This window comes from Python bivittatus, unplaced genomic scaffold (assembly GCF_059951505.1).
Source record: "Python bivittatus isolate LINGU-HERP-01145 unplaced genomic scaffold, Pbiv_v1 ctg000690_np1212, whole genome shotgun sequence".
NCBI classification, from domain to species: domain Eukaryota; kingdom Metazoa; phylum Chordata; class Lepidosauria; order Squamata; family Pythonidae; genus Python; species Python bivittatus.
In genome coordinates this window covers 9170689-9196894 of record NW_028277096.1, presented here as the reverse complement: position 1 = coordinate 9196894, position 26206 = coordinate 9170689, and the positions used below count along the sequence as shown (strand labels likewise).

At 41.1% G+C, this 26206-nt stretch overlaps 2 protein-coding genes across 12 annotated transcripts in view; one reads left to right on the top strand and one right to left on the bottom strand.

The window, feature by feature from the left end:
• Positions 1-16910, top strand: part of RFFL (ring finger and FYVE like domain containing E3 ubiquitin protein ligase) — a 33247-nt gene extending 16337 nt beyond the window's left edge. For all 4 annotated transcript variants that reach the window (XM_007436162.3, XM_025171816.2, XM_025171817.2 and 1 more), the window contains 6 exons: positions 3237-3421; positions 9878-10258; positions 11872-11955; positions 14720-14927; positions 15480-15503; positions 16720-16910. In XM_007436162.3, coding sequence (XP_007436224.2) covers positions 3242-3421; positions 9878-10258; positions 11872-11955; positions 14720-14927; positions 15480-15503; positions 16720-16910 — 1068 coding nt within the window. In that variant the 5' untranslated portion in view covers positions 3237-3241. The remainder of the gene's footprint in view (positions 1-3236; positions 3422-9877; positions 10259-11871; positions 11956-14719; positions 14928-15479; positions 15504-16719) is intronic.
• A 176-nt stretch (positions 16911-17086) lies between these two features.
• LIG3 (DNA ligase 3) overlaps positions 17087-26206 on the bottom strand; it is a 28925-nt gene continuing 19805 nt past the window's right edge. For 6 of the 8 annotated variants that reach the window (XM_025171813.2, XM_007436163.4, XM_025171815.2 and 3 more), the window contains 3 exons: positions 25579-25753; positions 24592-24686; positions 17948-23087 (listed from right to left, as the gene is read on the bottom strand). In XM_025171813.2, coding sequence (XP_025027581.1) covers positions 22851-23087; positions 24592-24686; positions 25579-25753 — 507 coding nt within the window. In that variant the 3' untranslated portion in view covers positions 17948-22850. Of the gene's footprint in view, positions 17243-17947; positions 23088-24591; positions 24687-25578; positions 25754-26206 lie in introns of those variants that run through there. The other 2 variants (XM_088152432.1, XM_007436164.4) reach the window with 2 other exon arrangements.

The following is a 26206-nucleotide window of genomic DNA, read 5'->3' as shown; positions in this document are numbered from 1 at the left end:
GTGATAGTTTTGTTGCTTTTTGGAAAACCCCTTGATTATATCTGAAGGTCAAATTAGAAAACCAGATCATATGGATAAGGGTATGTGTGTGCCGGAATATAGGGAGACTACAAACTGGATAAAACTATGAGTTTTCATTTTGACTTCATGAAATATATGCCCCTTTTTCAGATTGGGTAGTCAATGGATCAATAGTTTCGTAAGTTACACACACACACACACACGCACACACATTTCTGTAACATTTTAATATCCAACTTCTAAAATAGTAAGGTCATTTTGTCTCTTATAAAGATGAGCTAGACTAGTATGGCATAGGGCATGTCTTAAAACATGTAAGTTATAGATAGTGGCTGAGTATTGGGTTTAGCAAATCACTTACTTGGAAGGAGCTGTTCCTTTTCCTGAGTGAGGGGGTAACTGCTTCTCTGGTTTAATTGTGGAATAATCTGAATTTCACTGGATTAAGTCAAATGGAACTTTTGGGACTCCTGAATTGGGCTCTGAGTAAAAATTGTGTAGCTGGTCATACTGGCTTGTTGTGCATTGCTAGATGAATCATCTGACCTTTCATACAGTTAATTTTCCCCTATTGCAATTACTTCCTTGATTAAATTGTAGCAATAGTTGTCTTAACTTTCACTTCTTGTCTCCCTGGTGCTTTGACACCATGTCACTATGAAATCTTTTTTGTAACAATAATTTTCAAAAACTGGTTCAGCACATTCAGGATTTAGGAAATAGCAGGCTGGACTTCTAGTTGACAGAAGCTGCTACTAACATAATTTTACTGGGCAAGTTACTTATTTTGCACTATCAATAGTTCCACAATTTATTTTCTATGATGCAGAATTTCTTTTTGCTCTTTGCTGTTGTCTTTTACCTTTGATCTGGCAAATGGTACATTAAGAAGTGAGTGGCTATATTAAATCAAATAAAGAAAGAAAGAATAAAGCATGGCATATTCCATTAACTCTGCATGCTGATGAAGGTTTGAAACTACAATCAACTTGGGTCCAGACACTAGCCTATTTAGTCCAATGTTGCCTATTCAGATTTTCAGCAGATTTTCTGAAGTTTTGGGAGGGGGAAAAAAGATTTTCCAGTATTGCAACATTTGACCCTACAATCTCTTTGCATTTTGTGGAATTACCTGTGACAAAAATCAGTAAGATGGTTTCTCATCATTTTGCTGTAGGAAACATATAACATAGCCTCTTTATTGGCCTTAGAATTTTTTTAAAAAATACACGAACCACTTCCCCCCAGGACAGTTGATATTGTTCGCACGTAAAGTAGGTGCTCTTTGATAGTATTGCTGGCAACCATACAAATTTGATTAATAATAAATAAAACCAAGAAAAACATTCAATTCCAAGTTGTAATTCACACATTCCCAAAATCTCATGTCATTAATTTTGTCTCCCCCCAAAATCAGTACATGCTAAAAAGAATATGAAGTAAAATTAGAATGTCCCCTTTGTCTCTTAGCTGTTCCTCCTGCCAAAAGAGAGGTATGTGCATCTACTGGTAAAGTAAACTGCAGAGGTGCAAGTAGAAAAACTCCCTATATTTCAAAAGTCACATTTCTATATTCAAAGAATGTGTCAGTGGGGTACAAGAACTGAGGGCCAAAATATAATCGCTGGTGATATCAGCCTCATTCCAAAACTGCTTGTTGCTGTTGTACAAAGGAATCATGTCTATTTATGGCTTGAAAGTTTTGTTGAGATTGGTTTGAATTTATTTGTGTTATACCAATTATGAGTGATGGGGTCCAATAAATTTTATCTGCAAAGTTATGAGACTTAGTTAAATATCCCTTTCTTGCATTTGGAGTTGTCCTTAAACTTCCTGATCATTGGCCACTCTTGGTGGGGTGCCAGGAACAGACATGGTATTGCCATTCAGTCAGTACCAGGGAACCTAAGGAAGCAACTATTGGTCTATCATTGCCATATTGGTTGTCAGCTATTCTTCATAGGCAATGTTTGGGCAATGATCCAGTGACACAACTCTACTAAAACTCTGATTAAAGGGACAGCAGTAACTGGAATGGGAAGGGAAGGCAGGTAAACCTGTGTGCAGTAACTGAGATCATCCTTGCTTTCTTTGTCTAAGAAGAGAGAGGAACTCTAAAATCTTATGTGATTTGTGAGGTAGACAACTGGACTATATTTTTAAAGATATCATTACATATGTATAGCACTCTTATAAAAAGTTAGCAATGCTTTTATAGTATTGTTTTAAGGCGGGCTAGTATATTATTTCGAATTTGTTCAAATTTGTAGAAGCTGAAGCCAAGCTAATGAATTCATAGGTCTGGGGAGACTTGAACAAGGGATTTGTAGCTCAAACTCTAATCCTTTCCATTATAAACATGTGAGCACATCAGCTCCACACTTATTTATGAGATTCATATCCTGCCTTTCTTCTAGAATATAGCATTTGGATACCAACCAGACATTGGTCTCCTATATATTTGGAAAAGACATTTTGGAGCATATGGGAGTATGAATGTTGTACCTGTATACAACTCTTTAAAACAGCCTTGTCTTTTCTCAGGATAGTGCAGCTGCTTTCAGTATTGTATTTTTATTTTTCCTCTGATCTGCTTTCAGTGGGTAGGTTTTACTTAAAGAAAAAAATGGCTGAACTTATTCCACTTTCCTTTTACTGAAGGATGTTCTTGTATTGGTTGTCAAAGTGTTTATTATAGCAGAAAGGATTAACTGTTTAAGTAGACAAAGATGTACAGATTGGTCCTTAGAAACCTTATAAAAGATATCAACAATGTCACATGACGTGACTTTAGGAGGCATGAGTTTTGATTGTTGTGTTTTGGAGTTTAAAATCCAATACATTTTAACTGAACAAAACAAATTCCCCCATCTAGAAAACTAGAAGTTTAGAGAGGTGATCCATTGCAGCTTACTCCAGACGTGGCCTCAGCACAAGCAAACAGCCCAGCTTTAGAACCTATAAATTGAACTTGTCCAGTTAATAAGGAGGTGCAGCACTTCTGCTCTTAATGAGATTGAGCCATTTTGTCATGCTATGAAACAAGATAGTTTATGAGAATCACCTCTGTAGAAGGGAGAATTTGTCTCTTAAATCGCAAGAAAAATTATGCTGTGCTTTGGTTGTCTCTTTTTCCTGCTTTCTAAGGTCTTCTTTCAAGCCAAGAAAACTGGCTTCTTTATCCTGTTGACTGACTTTTTAAAAAAAATTCACAGCTATCATGTGGGCGGCGTGTTGCAACTGGTTTTGCCTGAATGGACAGCCTGAGGATATGCAACATTGCTCGCAGCCAGGAACTCGAGCATACTCCAATGCTGGCTACAGCTCCTTCCCGTCTCCTACCGCTTCCGAGCAGAGTTGCAAAGCCTGTGGGGTGCATTTCAGCAGCTCCTTCCTTAAGGTGAGTGATAAGATTCTTTGGGACTTGTTATTGTTATTGGAAGAGGCCTTCATTTTAGCCTTATTTTAGTATATGCAACATTTAGTGCCAGTGCAGGATGATTTAAAGCCCCTACATCATATGCTGAAACAGATCAAGCTGCAGTGTAGAAAAGTTGGAGGCTTCTTTTTAAACAAAAGTTTGAGATCAATATTAAATCAGAGATTTGCAACTCCCAAATTTTAATCTGAGCTGGTCATGCTGGTTGGGGCTGATGGGAGTAGGCATTCACAGGTGGAGAGGACCCAATTCCTACTTTTGCTTGTAATGTTTGGTATGTGTAGCTTCATTGAAGTTAAGAGCATAGAATCCTGTAGTTGAAAAGTACTGCAGAGAACATCTAGTCCAAGCCTTTGCTCAATGCAAGATCTGCCAAAATATTTTGGGCAGATGGCTATCTAGCATCTGTTTGAAGGCTTCCAATGAGAGGAAGCATAAACTACCACACACCCCGTTCCACTGGTTGACCGCTCTCACTGTCAGGAAATTATTCCCAATATCTAATTGAATCTGCTTCATGCAGTTTCAGCCCATTGGTTCTAGTCCTGCTCTCTGGGATAATAAAGAATGATGGCTCAACAGCTATGATGGTACAAGAAAAGTAGGTGATGACTCGTATGAGAACTACTCTAGAATCCCCCTCTTCCCCAGGATAGGTCCATTTTGATACATAAAGAGATCAAAGAACTACAGTTTGAGATAGAGGAGGGGCTTGTAGCTGTGAGAATTGGGTAATTGCTTCCTTCCCTAAAGCAGGGACATACAACCTTTTTCTGGCCAATAACCATACTTGGCCAGTGAGTGGTGTAGACAGGCTAGAATGAAAACTAAATTTGATTTAACTTAATTTATATTGAACACTAAATTAAACGTTGTCAATAGTTTGATTGACTGATCGATTATGTGCCATCCAGTCATTTTCAGCTCCTAGCGACCACATAGATAGATCTTCTCCCTGATGATTTATCCCTAACCTCTTCTTTCAAGTCTCCCAATGATGCACTCATTGCCACTGTAACTGATCCATCCATCTTGCTGCTGGTCATCCTCTTCTTCTCTTTCCTTCCACCTTTCATATGTTTAATACATTTCCCTCCTGGCACAGTAAAAATTACAACTGGTACCAACTTTTGAAGAGGCTGTGAGGCCTGATATGCAGGCCTGAGTCCCAAGGTTAGGCTCTCTGTTAGTATGACAGCGCTCATAAGGCCGAAAGAGAAAGTGTGGGTTAAGAGAAAGCTCCTTATACACACTAATCTGTTTACCTTGGAATTCTAATCTATCTTCATAGATCCTTCTTTTACCCTGCTCTAGGAAAAATTAAAACAAAACAAAAAGAAGGTGCTCTAGATAAACTGCTCATATATATAGAATAGGTTTCAAATGCATGTGAAATGCCCCAACTCAAAAAATAGCTTAGTCATACAGTTCTAAAAATGGGAAAGGTTTTAGAGGGAATTACTTTTAAAATAATGTTGTCAAGTATCCAGCTAAAAAAATAAAAAGAAACAAAACCAGGGAAGGCAGTTATTACACACTGGATTCCAAATAAACTCCAGTACTTTCAAGCTGATCTTGCAGGTTTATTTTTTCTCTACTTGAAAACAATGTTGAATTTCAGAATATCTGCAGAATGCTGTGTAGTAAGAAGGATCAGAGAGAGGGAGTGCATGATTGGATTAGTTGTTTCATATAACGACTGGTGTCTAGGAAAACATTCCCCTAATTGGGATGAACTGTTTTGCCTGCTGTCAGTGGTATAGCCAACCAGTTGAGACTTTAAACCACTCTTCCCCACTTCAGCACCCTCTGGATTTACTGGGACTGCAATTCCCAGAATTTCTCCGGCCTTTCTTCAAGCATACTTGGAGTTGCAGTCCTGATTTCTCTGAAGGGTGCAAGGTTGGGAAGACTGATCTGCAGGTTACATTTAACTAAATCAATTTTATCCGTGTTGAAAGAGTTGCAGATTTCAGTTGAAGCAAAAGTAAGATGTGATATATTAATGAATTTCCTGTGATACCGCAGGAATGGGCAGGCAGCTGCTATCCTGAAGTTTTAGATTACAGCTTTCATCTTACTTTATCTCTGGCGAAACTGGCAGTGTTGATAAGAGTTGAAATACAAACAACCTAGAGGGTTCTTAGGTTGCCTACTCCCTCTTGATGGGTCATTGTTAATCTTTATCACAATAGAGGCGGCTGTCACAGAAAATAAGTACAGCTATTTCAAAATACAAACAAGACGTATTGCGATCTTACTCCAAAAGGAACCAAACCCAGATAAAATCTGCAAATCTTGACATTCTTCCTAGTTATGCACCCACACCTCACTTCTCCAAGCTATAATGAACATTTTGTCATAACTTCTGGTCCCTAGTAATAACTGAGCTACAGCTGAGACAAACTAATGTTGTGTCTGAGAAGAGAAGAAGGATCCTCTATTGCTGTTGTGAGGTATAGTCTACAGCAGTGGTTCTCAAACATTTTGGTCTCAGGAACCTTTTACATTCTTAAAAATGATTGAGGACCCCAAAGAGCTTTGCTTTATGTGGGTTATATCTATCAATATGTACTGTTTTAGAAATTAAAACTGGGAAACGTTAAAATATTTATTTGACTTCACAGACCCCTGAAGGGTCTCGGGAACCCCCAGGTGTCCCCAGGCCACACTTTGAGAACCACTGGTCTACAGCACTGTTTCTCAATCGTGGCAACTTTAAGATGCATGGCTGGGGAGTTCTGGGATTTGAAGTCTTGAAGCTGCCAAGGTTGAGAAATGCTGGTCTACAGGATGAATTACAAGCTCAGCTGACAGTTTATCCTCACCTCTGAGGGCTTTCGTAGCAAAAAGATCAGAGCAACTTATGCTCTGTTGATGAAATTTGTCTCCCACTTTGCCAACTTATGGGCAGACAGCCCCTTTCTCTGAAAAATCTAGACTAGTCTGGAGCCCAAATGGTGGTGGGAGATTGCTCTGAATGGATGAAAGAATTGTGCTGCAGTTCCATCCCCTTAGTAAGTATAATCACTGAGACTGTCCATAAAAATACATCCAGAAGTTGAACAATAGAATAACCTCCATCACCTATTTATTGCCTTGCTATTCCTTAAGGCAGAGGCAGAAGTTGGATTTTCTAGCTATTCTTGTCCTGTGTACTTAATTCTTGTGCACCTGACCTCTCCAGAACCACCAGGGTCCTGTGAAACAGGACATAATCAGCATACTTCTCCCAAGAAATATTTATTTCAGTAAGGAGTTTCCCAAAGTGTTTTTCCCCCTCCTCTGGGAAGTCCTTCCAAGAAATGGCAGGAATCCAAGCTTTTAGTTTCTCAGCAAGTATCTGATCTGCTGCATGTTCTCAGACAAAATATGGTGAGCAAGAGGGGGAGGGGGATGTCTGAATGGGCATGTGGCCTTTAGAATAGACAAGAGTGTGTCCTTTTGCATCCCCCCCCCCCAAAAGAATTGGGACTGACTTCAGCAACTGATAGCATTGGGCAACTGCCAGGACGACCAGTCATGGTACCTTGTTGCAGCCTCTTGTTGGTTTCTTGGATTTATGGTCTGCCATTTGTTCAGGAGCTCAAGGCTGTGCATGTAGCATTCTTTTCCCCATTTTCCTCACCACAATCCTGGGAAGTAGATTGGGTTGAGAGGGAGCAATTGCCTCATGGTGGACTGGAACAATTCTGAAGCAGTTAAAGAAACTTGCAACAAACAAGACTGAATTATATGTGTAGTTTGCAACTGACTCTCTTTCCTTATATTAAATGTGTAAAGCCAAAATCTGAACTCTAATCTTCCCTCTCAGCAGCTTGCTTTTCAAAATTTGCTTCAATATGCAGGGGTTAAAAGAAGAGATAATTTTTCTCTGTTGACAACGAGTTTTTAATTTTTAAAAGCTTCCCTGGGGGAGAGGTTTTAAATCTTCACTGCATTTAATTCAGGACCCACGTGTTTACTCTAAGGAGTGCCTACTCTAAGCTCTAAGTTTTAATAAGTTTAAAGCAGTGTTTTTCAAACTTGGCAACTTTATGCTGGCAGGAGAATTCTGGGAGTTGAAATCCATACATCTTAAAGCCTTAAAGCCATTGCTTTAAGCCCTAAAATGTGGTTTATTTCAGGTTAGCTTGGTGTGATATAAAATTGTATAAGGCATGCCATCAGTCATTAGTTGTGGCATAGTTATAATTTCATATATTATGGATTGGCAGGAGGTAAGAACTAAGTCTGTGTATTTCCTGCATCATGGGGTTTAATCTTTAGTTAGCAGATCATAAGTTTCAGTTGATCTATTTTAATTCTGTAAAAGTTTTCATACGTGAAAGATATGAAAGGAGAGAGGTATAACTCCTTTCTGATTTTAGAGAAGTCAAGGATGTGTTGCAAACCTCGCTCTAGAGGAGGTGTTTCCCGTTTGTTTATCTGTCACTTGCCATTTTTATTGATGATTCTGCGTAGCAGGCCTGGTACATTATGGTAGCAGATGCCAGAAGGAAATTGTTCACTCTGATGACAGGATTTATTTCTATTTATCAGCTCTAACTTCTTCATATGGGATGATAACAAGGATTGGTATGGCTGTGAACGTTATTTAATGAGATTAAGTTAGTTTTGACTCCTCTGGAGCATAGACGATGTGTGATATGAGTCTTATCTGAACTGACAAGGAACATTAATTTCTCATTTGCATGAGAAGAGGTTCAGACAGAAAGGATTTGCTTTGCTTGTTCTTTAGTCAAAGCAGTGAACCCAGATGGGTTGCTTAGGGAGACTTGTGAAACATGTGGGACAACACTTCCTTTTGTTAATTTCCCATGTTCTTAAGACATAAATTGGGAAACATTTGACCCAAAGTGACCAGAATTTTCTGGGATAGAAAGGACATAATTACCACAAGTTTTTCAGGCTGTGTTTGTTTTGGAAGCACTTTTACTGAAAAGGCTTTTATGGATATAGAGGAACAGCACTCTCTGATTGCTTCGTGCCAGTGAGGAATCAAGTGCTTAATGCAGAAAGTCTGCCACAATCTACATTTTGTTTCAGGAAAACTGTACCCACAAAAGCTCTCTGGCACTGCCCTGCGCTAGAACTAAAGCCCACACTTTGGCAGCTGAAAAATCTGCAAGTATTCAAGTTTGACAAAGAGTTCTGGCCTGCATGAAACTTTTGCATGTTAATTATGCCCGTGACCACCATTGAATCTGTTTATGTTAGGCACTGAGTGGACGGTTGCGATAGGCATCTACACTGTACATTATGTGAGGTAGAGGATGGGTCAATAGTGGAATAAGCACCGGAGGGAGGAGTTGGATGGAAGGCAGGCAGCAAGATATCAGAGAGGGAGAGACTGGAGAGAGCTTGTGCAAAATAGCAGGTAGCTTGTGCATAATAAATGTAATGGGTTATAATTTAAATAAATAAATATAACATAAATAAGGGAGGACATGTGATATTGTCAAGCTCCCAAAGTATTCTTGAGAAGAAAAATGAGCATATTGGCAACTTAAAAGAAGCAAGGACACTTTTCTCTTATGGACGCTGCAAGTTCGTTGGCTGTTATAAAAAAAAAGAAAGATAATGGAATCCCACACATTAACTGAATTCGTTGCAAGTTTGTTGGCTGTTACAAAAATAAACAGATAATGGAATCCCACACATTAACTGAATTCCAACCCATATATAGTGATAAATACGTCTCAGTAAATAGCAGCCCGCCAGTTTAGTTTTCTCAATGTAAGTGTTCCATTGCTCTTTCTGTCTTGTCACAGGTCTTCTCTCCATTGCCCTGCCATCCTGACCCATGTCTCACCCTTTTGCTGTTTCTCTGTATTCTCTCTCCTCATTCCACTGCTTGTCCTTCAAGTTATAACCAGTAGAGGTTTGGAGCTACAGTTTAAGCAGAGTTTAGTCCATTGTTTTCTTTCATTGTACACTTCTGCGGTTGGTTCTAATGACTTTTTATTTATGCAATTTCTATAGCCGCCCATCTCAATCTAAGTGACTAATGATTGTGTTCACTTCTGAGATGCTAGCATTTGATAAAGTTGTATTTTCAGATAGCAGCAGCAACTGGTGCTTTACCACCCAACAGAGTAGCTAGACTGGAAAATTGAGCAGGCATCCCAGTGTAGCACCCTTCTTGCTTCACAGAAACTGGTGCTGTGAAACTGGCTTCTCATGACTTAAATCATTGCCAAACCAGAATGTGGGAATCTGTTGTTCTCTGGGGATTGATGGGAAGATGGTTAGCCTGCCTGCATGTTTCTGATGATTGACAAGCCACATGTTCTCATTATTCACGAGCAGTGTCATGAGCTTTTGAGAAAATGCAAAAATGTAATCTCCTCTATGGTTTCTCTGCCTCTGATGTTTTCCTGTGACATTCTTCTCCCTTTTCCCCCTTCTGAGCAGCATGTCTGCTTGGACTGCAAAAAGAACTTCTGCCCTTCCTGTTCACACCAGCCTGAGAGTGGCCCCTGCCTCTGCCACCTCTGCGAGCGATTCCGAGCTACAGCCTTTCAACGGGAAGAACTCATCAAAATGAAAGTGAAGGACTTGCGAGATTATCTGGAACTCCGGGAGATCTCCACGGAGATGTGCCGTGAGAAAGATGAGCTGGTGTGCTTGATCATCGGTCAGCAGCCCTTGAATCCCCAAAGAGTACCCCCAGTTCCTCACCCAGTGTCAGTTTCTGTTACCCAGGAGGAGTGTACAACTATGCCAGCCTCACTGGATTATTCTCCAGAGCAAATTTCCAGAAACTCTGCCTTGCAGACTGAGGAGCATCCACAGGTATAAATGCCTTTGCCACCCTCGTCCAGGTACCTGTGTACTCAATTAGATGCCTTGGCGCAAAGTCCTGTTGGCTGCTGCTGTCCAGTGTGAAGATGTAGCTGGAGTGTAGAATTTTTAAAAAAGGAGGCCTTATACAATGTATTGGGGAGGAAGCTAGATAGCGGAGTATGTACTTTGTATGCAGAACCTCCCAAGTTCAGCCTCCTGGCATCTTTAGTCAAAAGAAGGGTAATCTCAGAGAGGCATTTGCTGTAAACCTGGAATACTTTAGACAGCTTTCTAAATTTTGAAATGCTCTTAAAATCGGATGGGTCAGGGTCTCCAACTCAGCCAAGTTGCTCTAATCCTTGTTTGTTTAGCCATCCTCTCCTCTCCTCGTAGCTGAGAGACTGGGAAAGGCTACATCTCTTGAAGTGTTTGCTTTTCAGTTTAAAAGAATTAGTAGTAGTGGTGATGTGAGAAGCCTAGCAGTTCAGTATTGGGTGGGTTCTGTCCCCTGACACCTCCAACCTCTTGTTCTTAATTACACCTCCCAAGATTTTTTGTACTTCTAGGGGAAAATAATGCAGAAATGCCCTCAATCCTGGGAGTGAAAGCTGCAAGCAGGTTTGAGGGGCATATGAAGGAACCATGTTTCTATCCAGTGTTTAGTCTTGACTGAGTATACTTATGTTTGTATAATCTGCCCCAAATTTAGAACTATAAGAATTGCCTTCCCCCTCAAAGTATCTGTCCAGTTTTTCTGGATTTATTATTATAAAGACCCATTGCCAATAGAAGGGGAGAGGCTTGCACTGAGCTCAGAGCTTCCCTACAGAAGTCTTTTAACTTCCCTTTTGTTTTTTCAAAGAGTAGATTACACAAAAGTTACCTTCACCTGTGCAGAATACAGGAAGAGAAGTGAGTTAAAGCTTTATGGTTAAAGATGCCCCCCTCCTTTTGCCAGGTTATGACAAAATCTGAGACGACAAGCTTTGACTCTACAGTGGAAATGTTTCACTTTCTGCAACTCCCCCATCCTGCCATTAGTAGTTAAAATGAGTTTCTTCTGTTCTTACCTTGCTTGACTTCATGGGAGCTTTTTTGTGGCTTGGGCACATGCATGTGACTTGATGCTTTTAGTCAGTGAATCCTAAATAGGTAGGTCCTTGTTCTCTTCAGACATTGCTGTGGGAAATGCATGGCCACCTTCCAGAGAGAGGGCATTTGTGTCATAAAAATGCCTTGCATTCTCCATGATGTCGTGTTGTGTCACAATGGAAGGCAGCAGAGCAGAGCCAGGACTTCACAGCACGGTCTCCTGCTAGTTCCCTACAACTCCATCATGACTGGCTTGGCTCTGCTTCCTTGGAGATACCACCCAAGGGCCTTCCTACTTGAGCCAAGGCAGTCCTAACAGGGCTTAGCCAACAGCAAGGTGAGGATCTCAACCTAAAGCAAGTCCCTTATCCAGTTTTGAAGTGCTGATGATGCTCTGGCTTCTCATTATTGCTTGTGCATTTTCTTGGGCTCTTGATGATCACATGAGGGAACAAGAGAAGGCCAGCTGGCCTCTCCCCATCCTCCTCCCCAAATTTTCTGAGCAATTCAGTCACATTTTTTCTTCTTAGGCAAATGGGCATGTGCTGCCGAGCCAGGACGATATGGCAGAAGTTGAGAATGCAGTGGAAACACTGACTGAGGAGGAGACACAGGTAAGGGAGTTTCATTGCCTGCTTTTCAGGGGCTGGATGTTGGAAAGGGGAAGGCTGTTTTTCTTGCATGGCTGATACAGTCTGAGTCATCCCTCTAGTGCTAACAGTGGTATCAGAAACTGAAGAAGTCTTTTATATGCTGAGAAATGCTATGGAAATAACTATGTTTTGAAATGAAAAGAAGTGCAATTCTGTAATGGGTTTGGAGCTGGAAGAGGTAGGATCAAGTCTGCTCTGACCACAGGATTCTTTTGTGTGGCCTTAAAAAAAACTCAGCTGCTTAATCCCAGTGGCAGGACAGCTATATAGCACTTACAGTGAGCCTTCCTTAGACATGATAATCCCAGCTTCTGTACTCCCCTGCATTCTTGCTCCCCACTTGCTGAATCCCAACGACGGAGCATATTCTGTGCTGCTCTGATTTCAAAATGCCAGGTCAGATGTATGTATACAGTGGGGCAAAAAAGTATTTAGTCAGCCACCAATTGTGCAAGTTCTCCCACTTAAAAAGATGAGAGAGGCCTGTAATTTTCATCATAGGTATACCTCAACTATGAGAGACAAAATGGGGAAAAAAATCAAGAAAATCACATTGTCTGATTTTTAAAGAATTTATTTGCAAATCATGGTGGAAAATAAGTATTTGGTCACCTACAAACAAGCAAGATGTCTGGCTCTCACAGACCTGTAACTACTTCTTTAAGAGGCTCCTCTGTCCTCCACTTGTTACCTGTAGTAATGGCACCTGTTTGACCTTGTTATCAGTATAAAAGACACCTGTCCACAGCCTCAAACAGTCACACTCCAAACTCCACTATGGCCAGGACCAAAGAGCTGTCGAAGGACACCAGAAACAAAATTGTAGACCTGCACCAGGCTGGGAAGACTGAATCTGCAATAGGCAAGCAGCTTGGTGTGAAGAAATCAACTGTGGGAGCAATAATTAGAAAATGGAAGACATACAAGACCACTGATAATCTCCCTTGATCTGGGGCTCCACGCAAGATCTCACCCCGTGGGGTCAAAATGATCACAAGAACGGTGAGCAAAAATCCCAGAACCATACGGGGGGACCTAGTGAATGACTTGCAGAGAGCTGGGACCAAAGTAACAAAGGCTATCATCAGTAACACACTACGCCGCCAGGGACTCAAATCCTGCAGTGCCAGACGTGTCCCCCTGCTTAAGCCAGTACATGTCTGGGCCCGTCTGAAGTTTGCTAGAGAGCATTTGGATGATCCAGAAGAGGATTGGGAGAATGTCATATGGTCAGATGAAACCAAAGTAGAACGTTTTGGTCTAAACTCAACTTGTCATGTTTGGAGGAGAGAGAATGCTGAGTTGCATCCAAAGAACACCATACCTACTGTGAAGCATGGGGGTGGAAACATCATGCTTTGGGGCTGTTTTTCTGCAAAGGGACCAGGACGACTGATCCATGTAAAGGAAAGAATGAATGGGGCCATGTATCGTGAGATTTTGAGTGAACACCTCCTTCCATCAGCAAGGGCACTGAAGATGAAACATGGCTGGGTCTTTCAGCATGACAATGATCCCAAACACACCGCCCGGGCAACGAAGGGGTGGCTTCGTAAGAAGCATTTCAAGGTCCTGGAGTGGCCTAGCCAGTCTCCAGATCTCAACCCCATGGAAAACCTTTGGAGGGAGTTGAAAGTCCGTGTTGCCCAGCGACAGCCCCAAAACATCACTGCTCTAGAGGAGATCTGCATGGAGGAATGGGCCAAAGTACCAGCAACAGTGTGTGAAAACCTTGTGAAGACTTACAGAAAACGTTTGACCTCTGTCATTGCCAACAAAGGATATATAACAAAGTATTGAGATGAACTTTTTATATTGACCAAATACTTATTTTCCACCATGATTTGCAAATAAATTCTTTAAAAATCAGACAATGTGATTTTCTGGATTTTTTCCCCCATTTTGTCTCTCATAGTTGAGGTATACCTATGATGAAAATTACAGGCCTCTCTCATCTTTTTAAGTGGGAGAACTTGCACAATTGGTGGCTGACTAAATACTTTTTTGCCCCACTGTATGTATAGACAGTCCTTCGTACTTTTTTAGCCAACACTGACCCCCAAAGCAAGTCAAATTTTACTGTATGATAGAATAACAGGGGACTTTGTGTATTGATTTATTTATCAAATTTCTAGGCCACTAATTCGAAAATGACTTTGGGTGGTTTCACAAAGTTAAACAAAACAGTATTACATAAAACAGCTATACACAAAACATTAACCATCTGAGAATACACCACCCATCCTTCCAGTCCACCACCATTGCCCCCCTCAGCTTAAAGGGGCCCACCCAACCATCCTAACCAAAGGCCTAGGGAAAAAGCCAGTTCTTAAAAAAAACATATGAAGGTGGGAAAGATATGGAACATATGAATCTTCAGAGGGATGTTGTTCTAAATACAAATACAAATTTAATAATAAATAAAATAAATGGCAGGAGCAGTGGCAAAGAAGTCATGTCTCCTGGGTCTCAATAGATGACATTGCACAATCTACTGGACATGCTGACTTTGTTGGGACACCCAGGACGGGATGTCCCCATGGAAGATGTGCAAGCCCTCATTTGAGGGTATTGAGGATAATGAAGAGGGGGTGATTATAGCTTACTGCTGTAGCTTTGTTATTTTTTTCTGTTGTAGCTTCTTAATTTTTTTCCTTGTGTTTTGCTTTGCCCTTGGTTGTTTGATTTCATTCCTGTTGTGAATGTCTAATTTGTTCTATTTCAGTCCACGGATTCAGAAGATAACCTCGTTGCGGGACGGAGGGCATCCCTTTCTGACCTAACAAGCGTGAGAGATATTGATGCCCTCTCAGTGAGGCAGTTGAAGGAGATCCTGGCTCGCAACTTTGTTAACTACAAGGGCTGTTGTGAGAAATGGGAGCTGATGGAGAGGGTGACCCGCCTTTACAAAGAGAAGGACCTCCAGCAGCTGGGTATGAAATTCCTCCTCCCGTTGCCTTTTACTTGTATACATTAATGACAGTTAAGAGGGATTATTTGGACTTTAAAATTCCAGTGGGCCTATGGAGGAAGCAGTTCCTTTGGCTGACTTGCGCTCATTGATATCATTGTCTTTGGGAGAGTATTGGCACTGGAACAGATCAATAGCTGTGTTTATACAACATGCTTAACCAGGTCAAGTAATCAAGCAGGAGCATTTGTACATATGCTAGGTCTAAATCTGATAAGCTTGGTTAATATTAACCTTTGCCAGGTTTTCATGGCCTAACAACCCCTGCCCTTTTAATTTAGTTTATAGTTTAAATATAGTGGGAAGTCAGAAAAAGAATTAATTCACTGTTCAGGCAGAGCATGTGATATGAGTGCTGTCACAAATATAATAATAACAACCTGAGTTCTCCTTCTGCCAAATAACATTTTCTGCCTTTCATCCAATTACCTTAAAAAAATGGAAAGGAAGATGATGGTTACATTAATTTATCTTGCATCCTATGGCAAACTCATGCTTTTCTTTCCTATTTCAGTTTCAGATACAGATGATCAAACTGGTAAGCATGTTCTTTTTGTCTTCTCAAAGTTGTAAGCTGCAGCTATTTCAATAGAAATACTTATTCCCTTCCAGTCTTAAACTGATATAATTTGGTTGCCTTATTTGAGCCAGTAGACATGTGTATGCCTTAGTGTTTGTGCTAATACCAAAACTGTGACACACGGTGATGTCATCATGTAAATGTACTTTATGTACATCAATATTATGTACTTTTGGAATGGAAGACCATAGATGTAGTATTTAATGAAAGCTCCAGAAATTACTTTAGATACTGGCCACTTTTTCTCTGCCAATGCAGTGGTTCAAAATTATGGGACAAATGCACAGGGATCAGTATAATAAGCAGTTTAGGCAGAAGAGAAAACAAGTGCATTTGCATAATGCACCTAGCATTACTGAATTAATTCATTTTCTGAGTTCATGCTGTGCACTGAACCATAGATTAACCAAATAAGGATGGTTTTCCACAACGTAGTAAGCCTCAACAAAACCTTATTGTATGAGCTCTTGATGTAATGAATTCTGTTTTGCTAGAGATCTTCAAACAGAGGCTGAAGGATCATCTGTCAGGAATGCAGAGGTGGATCTTATACTAGGCAGAAGTTTGAACTAGATGACTTCTGTTGTACCTCCCAACTCCATGATTTTATGAATCTTATCAAGATTAACCCTAATGGAGCTTAGCATGTTGTGTGAGTTCATCTACTATACACATGGTTAAACATGTCGTATATACTCAGCCCATATGCTGCTCAGAGTTTCCTGAGTATATGGCCTATGGCCAAGAATTGTGCCCTAGTCTTGAAACTGTTGCAGAATGTGGAGATAGCTACAAGCATGAGTTTTTTTTTAAAAAAAGAAATACATGAAAAAGGAGAGGCATTGCGTATCTCTCTTATACACACACACACACACACACACACACACGCACTCTCACTTTGTCCGAAGGGGAAAAGACATGCTGAGGAGCAAGAGTGTGCCTAGAAGATATGGAAAATAAAGGAAGCAGACAGAAACTTCTGAGTTGGTAGCATGCAATTTTTCTTCCTCCTAAAGCAATAAAGAGACAGAGCAGTGGCATCATGTAAGGGGGTACACTTTATTACCTTGTTTTTGATGTTTTAAGTGTATTAAACCCAGTCACTCCTTATTTCGTTTGCTTCCTGCCAGAAATTGTGTCTCCCATGCTCAAAAATCTTCTCTTGTTGTTCTAGCTCCATCTGGTAATGCCACACTCCCTGGCTCTGAAGAAAATCTCTGCAAGATCTGTATGGACTCCATCATTGACTGTGTCCTATTGGAGTGTGGCCACATGGTGACTTGCACAAAGTGTGGGAAACGCATGAATGAGTGTCCCATTTGCCGGCAATATGTGATAAGAGCCGTCCACGTTTTCAGGACTTAAGGGCACAGGAAGCAGGACTAATATTGTCTTAGATTCTTCCACTGTGACAGAAAGCGCCAGTCCCAGCTACCCAGTCCCCATTCTTAAGAAGCCCACAGATGATAGGTGAGATGAAGGATGGAGGGCTGCGAAGACTTGAGCTGTGATTGGCTGCATACCCCGTCTAATACTGTGCATTATACCACAGTGCCTGGAGAGCTGGACATCCTCAGTAGATCTAGAAAGCAACATGCCTTTCCTTTCTTTGTCTGCTTTTGACAGGGCATAAAGAAACTCTTGATGTTTCCAAGACATTGAGGCTCTTCCCCTCTGGAGTGAATAAACAAGGTGATCTAAAGAGGAAGAGAGATTTGCTCCTCTCAATTCTCCTTTCTCTTTGTCTAAAACCTTGAAGGGGAGGGTATGTATTCCTTTTTTAGGATATGTAATTTTTTAAACTTTGGTTTATTAGGTAGCCTTGCAGGTCAGGCTGAAAGTTGCCTCTTCCATTGCCTTGGATTCTTATACAGAGTAAATCTGTATCCTACCACAGTGGCCATGGTGACATATCTATGTATGAATGGGGCTGTGGGTGAGGACAGGACTTACAAAGATGGAGATTAAATTTTGCTAGGTTTGTAGTGAATGGGTATCTCAGGGATACTTTTTTTTTTATAATTCTGTCACGATCAAAATGTGGTGGCCTTTAAGGAGATTAAGTTGCATTATAATTGATTTGTCTTGTGTTATCATTGGGGAAAACCCCTATATTTGTATTGGATCTTGCTCATGGAATTTGCATTGGGGACAATAAGGAAGAACCAGTCCCATTTTTAAAGGCCATTGTCTGATCATAAACTACATTAGGGCCTATCCTTGGCAAAGGATCCTCTTCATTTCATTCTTTTGTTCTATGTTGGTATTCATTACCTTTCTGATATGGTATCTCATACTGAGATGAACAGATGTCCAGATGCTTTCTTCAGGAGTCCAACTACTTGATTTTTTAAAGTATATATATTTTGCCTTTGAATGCCAAGTGTTGGCTTTTCATTTGCTTCTGTTCTAAAAAAAAAAAAAAACTTCTATCCTTTCATAATTCAGTGAAGCACTGGTAGAAATTGGATGCACGAGGTTAGAGATGGGACTTTTCACTCGTAAGGTGGAGGGGCTTCTGCCATGTTCTGCTGAGACCATTTTTGAGTGACTATGCAAATGTGTTCAGCTGTCAGACTACAGTTCATGAATTCCCATGAACCTTGGCCTGAATCCTACTTTTACAAGTGATGGAGAGGACTGTTTTAGGAAGAACCATGGAGAAAGCTCATCAGTAATTGTTAAAAATGGCTTGGAAAAAATCCAGGAGAACTACTTAGTTGTTTACATACTACCTTCTTCCAAGGGTATTTCAGAAAGGCTGTTTTTCTCTCCATGTTGTATAAAAGCCTTAAGAAATATGACACTTTTATATCAGCTGCTTCCTTCACTGTTGTGTCTTAATTCCCAGTCAACCCAAGTGCTTTCTCAAATTCTGGCTGTTTCCCAAATTGTTAAATGCCTTGCAGGTTGAAGATGCCTTAATTTGCCTTAAACCCACAGTACACAATCTGGTACCTTCCAGATGTTTTGTACTGCAATTCTTTTAGCCTTAGCAGCAAGGGAATTGTGCTTCAGAACATGGGAAGTGCACGATCCCTGCCTTAAGTTCTGAGGTGTGTGTAAAATAAGAGGAACTTAGGCATTTTCTTTACAGGTTGCACTGATGGGTAGATTGGTTTATTGTGGAGAGGCTGCATCACAAATCTTTCCCCCCCTTTCCCCTTCTCCCATAGATTCCACAGGCACCCAAAGCAAGCTTTTTTAGAAATTAGTGTGCACATGCAGTATATATTATATAAATTACCTTCCTCTCCCTTACTGTTTCCAAAGATCTAGCTTCAAAATTGCACTATTGGGCATGGCGATATCCCAAATGCCTGGCACATCAGCCTCGGTCCTTGTTAACCTCTGTTCCATCTGCTTTTTCTAAACAGCTTTTGATAACATTTTGCAAGATATAACCTCTACATGTATATCTGTAACCTCTGCAACCACTATCATTGTTTGTGGATAGTAAAAAGCTTTTTTTGGGGGGGGGCGCGCTTTGGTGCAATTTTAAACTGAAGAGTAACATGGATTGGCACTGTATCAAACCAAAGTTGGAAACAATTTATATCCCATTTCTTTGGGATGGGGGGCGGGAGACAGGAAAAAACTACTTTTTTCATATAGGAAATCTTAAAACTTCAGTTAATGTTAGAAATCTTATTTGAGTCACTGCTATTTTGCTCTTAAACTTCCCTTTTCCCTCTTAGGAAGGACTTTTGCTTTTTGCTTTACATTCCAGTTCTGGGCAGTTAATGAATAAAGGAGCATATATGGTGAATATTGTGAACATAGATGTTGAACATGCATAAGAGAAAATTGCTGGTACGGGTAACAGTGGTGAAGAAGAGGTAGGAAGCTGAAGAAGGAAAATACCCAAGTCTACCTGTGACTAAAGTCCAATGTGAACAGGGAGGTGACTTAACGAATTAGTTGCTGCTGGGCCTTCCCAAAGTGTTGGGCTATTCTGATCCTTCCCACTCAGGAAAAAAAGGAGTTGGGAGGAGGACAATTGCACTCCAATAATGGGCAAAACAATTGGCTTGTTTCCTTCTTGGCATCACTTGGTTCAATCATTAAGTTCCCACTGCCACCCTGTTTTGATTCAAAATTTGGTATTTTCCATGACTCTGATTTGAATTTTGGTGAAGTGAAATCTTCTCCATAAAGTGATGCTGCTTTGCGACTGATAGGAGGCTGCTGCTGCTGCTGCTGCACTAAGCTGTGGAGGATTTCTTTTGTTCTGCCAGAAAAAATTAATACAGCAATGTATGCTTGTCTGAACAGTGGGAAAGTTAATCTTGACTGTGAGAAGCTGTCTTTCAACAGGCCTCATTAGCACAGAGTTCTGCTTTATAATTTTATAATAAAATGGAAATGTGTTACTAAATTATGCTCCTCTTCACTTTTTAACAAAGAATATATTTCAGGTTTCACATGAGGTACTTGATACTTTGATAATGAAAGCTGGAAACCTATCCTTGTGTGTGACTATGTCTTGGTGGTGTAACAGTTTGAACCAGAGCATGTTGTGCTACCAGTGTAAGTGAAACTCCAGTAGCATCCAACAAATTCACTTAACTGTTCCTTCCACTTTTTGCAATGGATAATTTAAAATCCCCCTTGACCATTTTTTCTGCAAGTTGCAGGTGGGTATTGTACCACCTCATTTACTCTTGTGGCTCTCAGATGAAAAGCAAAGCCTTGCTTTGAGTTCCATTATCTATGACATAATGCTCAAAACCGTCTGGAACGAAATGCTCCATTTTGTCCTAAATTTGGGGGGAAATTCCCCCCCACAGTATTTTGTTTTCAGTTCAGAAGATTTCACAACTCCTGCAAAATAGACCAGCTCTAATTATCAGTAGATATGACTGGTTAATGTGAACTTCCATGAAAAATGCAGTTGGGCTGTTAAGTTAAAAAACTGTTTTGTAAGAATGCAAATGCAGACAAGTCTTTTCCCTGCCTTTCTCCCAGATGGAGTACCACAGCAGAACTAATAGAACATTGAAGCCACCTCTGTGGTCCATGAATTCCTACTAGCACCTTTAGAATCATAGGGTTGGAAGGGACCTTGGAGGTCTTCAGGTCCACTCCCATCCAGGGCAGAAATTTTCATACCATCTCAGACAAATGGCTGTCCACTCTGCTTGAGAACCTCCAGTGATGGACCACCCATGACGACAGGAGGCAATCTGTTCCACTGCTTAAGAGCTCTCAAGGTCAGAAAATTCTTCCTTATTTTGAGTTTAGATTTCCCTTTGCAAATCATCCATCCATTGGTTTTAGTCCTACCCTTGGGAGCTATGGAAAATAAATCCACTCCCTCTTTTCTGGGACAGCATTGGAAGACTGCTATCATGTCTCCCCTTAGTCTTCTTTTCTTTAGGCTGAACATACCCAATGCCTCTAAGACCTTCATCATCTGGTTGTTCTCTGCACCATTACAGTTTCTTAGCATCCTTGGATTGTGACAGAACTGGATGCAATATTTCAGGTGTGGTCTTACCAATGTAGCATAGAGTAAAGCACTCATGTCCTGTGATCTTGACACTGTACCTCTGATGATGCAGCCCAAGTTTGCATTAGCTCTTTCAGCAGCTGAACATACTGCTGCTGGCTCATGCTTAACTTACTGTCTACCAGGATGCCCAGACTCTTCTCACAAGTACTACTGCTGACCCAGGTACCAGCTATTTTGTACCTATGCATGTTTTTTCCTAAGTGTAGAACCCTATACAGGTAGTCCTTAACCATTTGTCCAGTGACCAAGTTACGACAGCGTTGAATGAATGATAGTTATGACTGGTTCTTGAAGTTACGGCTGTTACAGCATCCCTCCAGTCACATGTTCAAAATTTGGGCACTTGGCAACCCACCTGCATTTATGACTACAGCATGTGTGTCAACACCCCCCCGCACTCCTCCCTTATCTCTGCCCTTTTGGCTGCCCCACCGCTCTGCACCCATGCCACCCCCAGCTGACCTTTGCTGTCTTCTTCCTGCCACTGCGCCTTGGCCAGGTGTGCCTCAGCAGCAGGAGGAGTAAGACGATGGCAAAGGTCAGCTGGGGATAGCTGGGATGGCTGAGTGCCGGGCATGAAATATCACGAAGAGTCAGCAGCTGCCTTGGTTGGGTGTGCCACATCAGCAGCGGGAGGAAGATGATGGTCAGCTGAGGGTGGTGAGGGTAGGTGGTGGAATGCAGGGTGGCCAGAGGTTGGGGGGAGAGGAAGCCAAGGTGACTCTGGCAGGGCAGCAGAGGCTCATCTGCAGAATGGAGCTCACTGAGCCTGGCTAGGGAGAAGACAGCAGGATGGAGCCTGCAGTTTGCGCAGAGCAGGAGAAGTGTGAGCTCCTCACCGAATGATGGCGTGGTTCTTGCCTAATGACCGCAACCAGGACTGCCAGAACTGCTGTCGCTAAGTGGTGCGGTCACATGATGTTCTGCCTAGCTACTGCTTTGCTTAGCTAGGGAAATTCCAGTCCCAATTAGGGTCGTTAAGAGAGGACTACCTGTATATCTTCCCACTGAATTGCATTTTGTTGGATAGGGCCCAACGTTCAAGTCTATCCGTATCTTTATGAACCTTGAACCTGTCTTCTGAGGTGTTAGAAATCTCTAGCTTTGTGTCATCTCAAATTTGGTTAAGTGTCCTTTCTGTCATTTTATCTAAGTCATTTATGAAAATACTGAGCATTAGGTCCAGGACAGAACCCTGAGCTACCTCACTGGATGCTGTTCTCCATGTTGACATAGTACCGTTAAAGACCATGTGTTGGTATGGTTGTTCAGCCCCTGCAAATCCATCTGGTAATGAGACCATCCATTCAAAATTCTATCAAAAAGGAGCAGTGTTTCACTTCAAACAAAACATAGCAGATAAGTGCATGCTAGTGACTTTTCTAAAAAGCACTAGGCGCAAACAAGGATAAACTAAACTGTCAAGCAGTGAAGGGCTGAGAAATAGAAATGACTAGACACACATGGTTATGTAGTGCCAAATTGATCTTTAAAAAGTTGTATACACAATTTCTGCACAACGTTCTGTTATGAAGAACTGATTTGTTTTATGGCACACGTGAGTCATAATTAGGGAAGGGGGCTTCCAGATAAGGTTTTTTCCCCCTATATTTCATTAAAAAACCTGAACATTAAAAACAAGTGGAAATACTTTAAATTAATTTCTATTAAGTTAGTTTTTCATTCGGTACGTAATTCATTCCAGATGGTGCTTATTTAACGGGTGCAGTTAAGGAGTCTCCAAATGTAACCATGTTTTCCACTGGAACTATTTGCTTACAACAGATAATCTAGCAGGGAGTTACCAGCCTTCTCTTTCGAATGCATTCCCAAATCCACTCAGGGGACACATGCTTAGCAGTTGGGTTGTCTTCCATCCTCTCCATCACGTGGGTTGCTGAAGTAGCATCATACTCTTGAACCAGGTCTCCATTATAGGCTATGAAATAACGCTTGAGTTTCCCGAAACCCTCCACAGAAGGAGGAAGATAAAGCTTAACCCCAGTGAATATGTCCAGTAGCATCTGCTGTTTTGAGGCAGGAAACGAGAGGATGATGAACAGGCAGTGAGAATTATTTTGTTTTTTAAAGGTTTTTAAACAGATGGAAACAGGGCTGTTGCAATCTATGCTAACAACTTTCATTTAGAGAAATGTACTATAACATTCAGAGGCGCTCTTCACACAACATGCTTAAACAGGTCTGCTGAAGATTCCACAGCAGCTGCATTTGCTGAAAATGCTAAGCTTGATTAGAATTAACCTTAGTTTTTTTTTCTTGCTTAGCATGCTATGGGAACCCAGACTATTTGGTTAAATGTGCTGTGTGAGCCTAGAAAATAGGTTATTTTAGTGAGCATGTTTTGTGTGAATACCATCAGTGCTAGAATTTAATTCTACACCGACTCAGGAAACATACAATAAAAAAGAATGAGCGATGAAATAATCCAAGAATCTTGTTTTACTTCAAGAGAAGGAAGATCAAGGAAACAGTAAAACATTTGAGAAACTGATTTGCGATGCATTGGTGACCTGTGATGACCAGCAGGGAAAAAATGAACAGCCTCCCAGTCAGCTGGAGAATCACCCTTCGGCATAGATTCTAGCCCTCAAGGTTGAAAATGCACACACAGGTTGCTTGCTGAATTGCAAGGCGGTTGCACCCAGCATCGTTTCTTGCCTTCCTCCCACACCCAGATAAATTTTCTATAGCTTGATGGGGGGGGGGGTGCACTCATGCGGGAGTGCAAAGCTGCCAAAATTCAAATTAATCAGCCAATTGGTTTTTTTGCGTTTTTTTCTTTAAGTGAGAAAGCTGGCTTTTAAAATCTACGAACAGGAGCAGAACAGTCAGGTTTACTGCAGTCATTTAATGGCTAAGTCTGATGGTACTTTACTGGGTCTCAAATAGGGCCTGGTGTTCTCACTGCCTTCCTTTGCACAAGAGAGAACTGCTCTGCCAGCTCTCCAGTTCATCTTCTCTGCAAGGAAAACAACAGCTGTGCTGAAGAACTCACTAATCCAGCTTTGTGATGGGCATGCGGTGCTTGAAGCTTTTAACAACGAATCTGCTTGCTGAGACTATCTAGTTCAACATTTGTTTCTAACAAGGAGGAAGGAGACGTGGCCAATCAGATGCTTTTGGGAACCTTTCAGCTCTGTTCTCAGCATATCCTCAATAGGTGATTGGCAGCAGATCATCTTTTAATGGAGAAATGCAATTCAGTTATATTAGCCAATAAATGTGGATCAGACAATCCTGTCTGACTCTTCTCTAGAACAGTTCCAGTTTGGGCAACACAACCTGCTCAGGTATTTCCTCAAGAATCAGCACTGAAGTGGAAAAGAAATTTGGAAATACAGATTGACTGCTAGTATGAAATGCCTGGGAAATGGAACAGACGCAGGTAACATATACTTGGGGCATGAAGTTCAGCTCTCCATCCTTATAGAAAGCTTAGAATGTACAGAATAGATGACAAGGGGGTTCCGTTCACAGAATCTGCAAATTTGTTTACATGGAGACTCTTACCTTTCTTTTGTCCGCCTCCAGCTCGGGTGCCTTCCTTTTTTCTCCTCTCTTTCCCTCAGTTTTCTTCAGTGGAGACCTTTCTACTGGTTTGCTGACTAATGAAAAAAAAAACATTTCTAGATCAGCGATGAGGAGATGGCAAAAAACAATGAAAAAAAATTCCCATAAGGAAGACAATCTTGCCTGTGCAAATAAAGGCAGAGGACACCTTCAGACAGGCTCTGCAGCCATTCCCTCTGAGAAATATTGTATTGGAAAATAACAAATGTTTTAGTCTACAATTTTAAAGACTAAAAAAGTCCTGATTTTATAGCCGCCTTCATCTTAAGATTCAAAGTGGGCAACAGGTAGTTAACATTGTTTCTGCAATGACTGGAATGCAATATGTACCTTCTCACACTGACCACTAAAAAGCAACTTGGGGAAAAGCTCATCTTTATATTGTACTCCAGCTTGACTAGAAATTGGGGTAAAGAGCACTCTGAACACTGGTGGCAGAAATCAAAACAGAACCTGATCCAATTTCTGCTGGATTACAGTCCTACATGAGAAGGGAACTGTTGTTAAGCGTAGAGAACAGCCCAAAAGCATTTTAGAGCTTTCAAAACAGACAGTGGTAATTAGCCCCACATATATGTATCACTTGTATAGTGAGATGGGCGGCATACAAATTTGATTTATAAAATAAATAAGTATCTACCAAACAAGCCCTAAAACAATATCATTACTGATTTAATAGATTGCCTAAGTATTGGATACCTGACAATTTAAATGGCAGCCACGAAAAAAGTGCTTAAGTTGCAAAAAAGGCGTTGCAATGTTAGGTTTCTAGAGGAAATACAGTATATGGGGTGCACTGCAATTATTCCAAAAGCCACGGTCCTCTCTGAGATCTTTACAGAGCAAGCCCTTAGCAGAGAAATCCAACTGGGGGAAAGTAGAAATGGATCCTGGGAGAAACTTTAATACCTTTTCCCCACTGTTTACCTTCAGGCTTCTTGGCTTTTGCGGGGGACTTCCCGGAGTGTTGTTTTGCAGCCTTCTGAGGAGAAGATGACTTGGGCTGGCCCTCAGTCTCTCCACTGCTGCCTGCTGTAGAGTTCTCCTCCTCCGCAGCTACCACCAGGAAGTCCGATTTCTCTTTGGACAACTGGTACAGCTCCTGCCCACAAAGGCCAGAGAGTTCCATGAAGGGGAAAAAAAAAGACTTTCTAGCAAGCCCCTCCATAACCTCCCACTTCTATTTGCAAGGTATAACACAAAAAGTCAGGTTCTTCTGGAACAGACGGGAGAATAGGTAGTTGAATTATTCCCAATGAAACTTCTGGGTAACAAACAATCTCTGTTTGCTTAGAAACATCCATAATTACTAGAGGGGTTTGTGGCAAAGGATTCAAGAAAGGATTGTGGCAATCAGCTATACTGGCTAAGAGGTATGAACGCTGAATACCACGATCAAAATGCTTCTAATGCAGCAGCTAGTTCTCAAGAAGTTTGAGAAAGAAGATCAGTGGTTGGCCTTAATACCAAAGCAAAATGTGATGTATTTTCAGGAAATAGTGGGATACAAATGTATACATTCTTCCTAGTGGCGGCCCAGAAGAGATACTTGGGA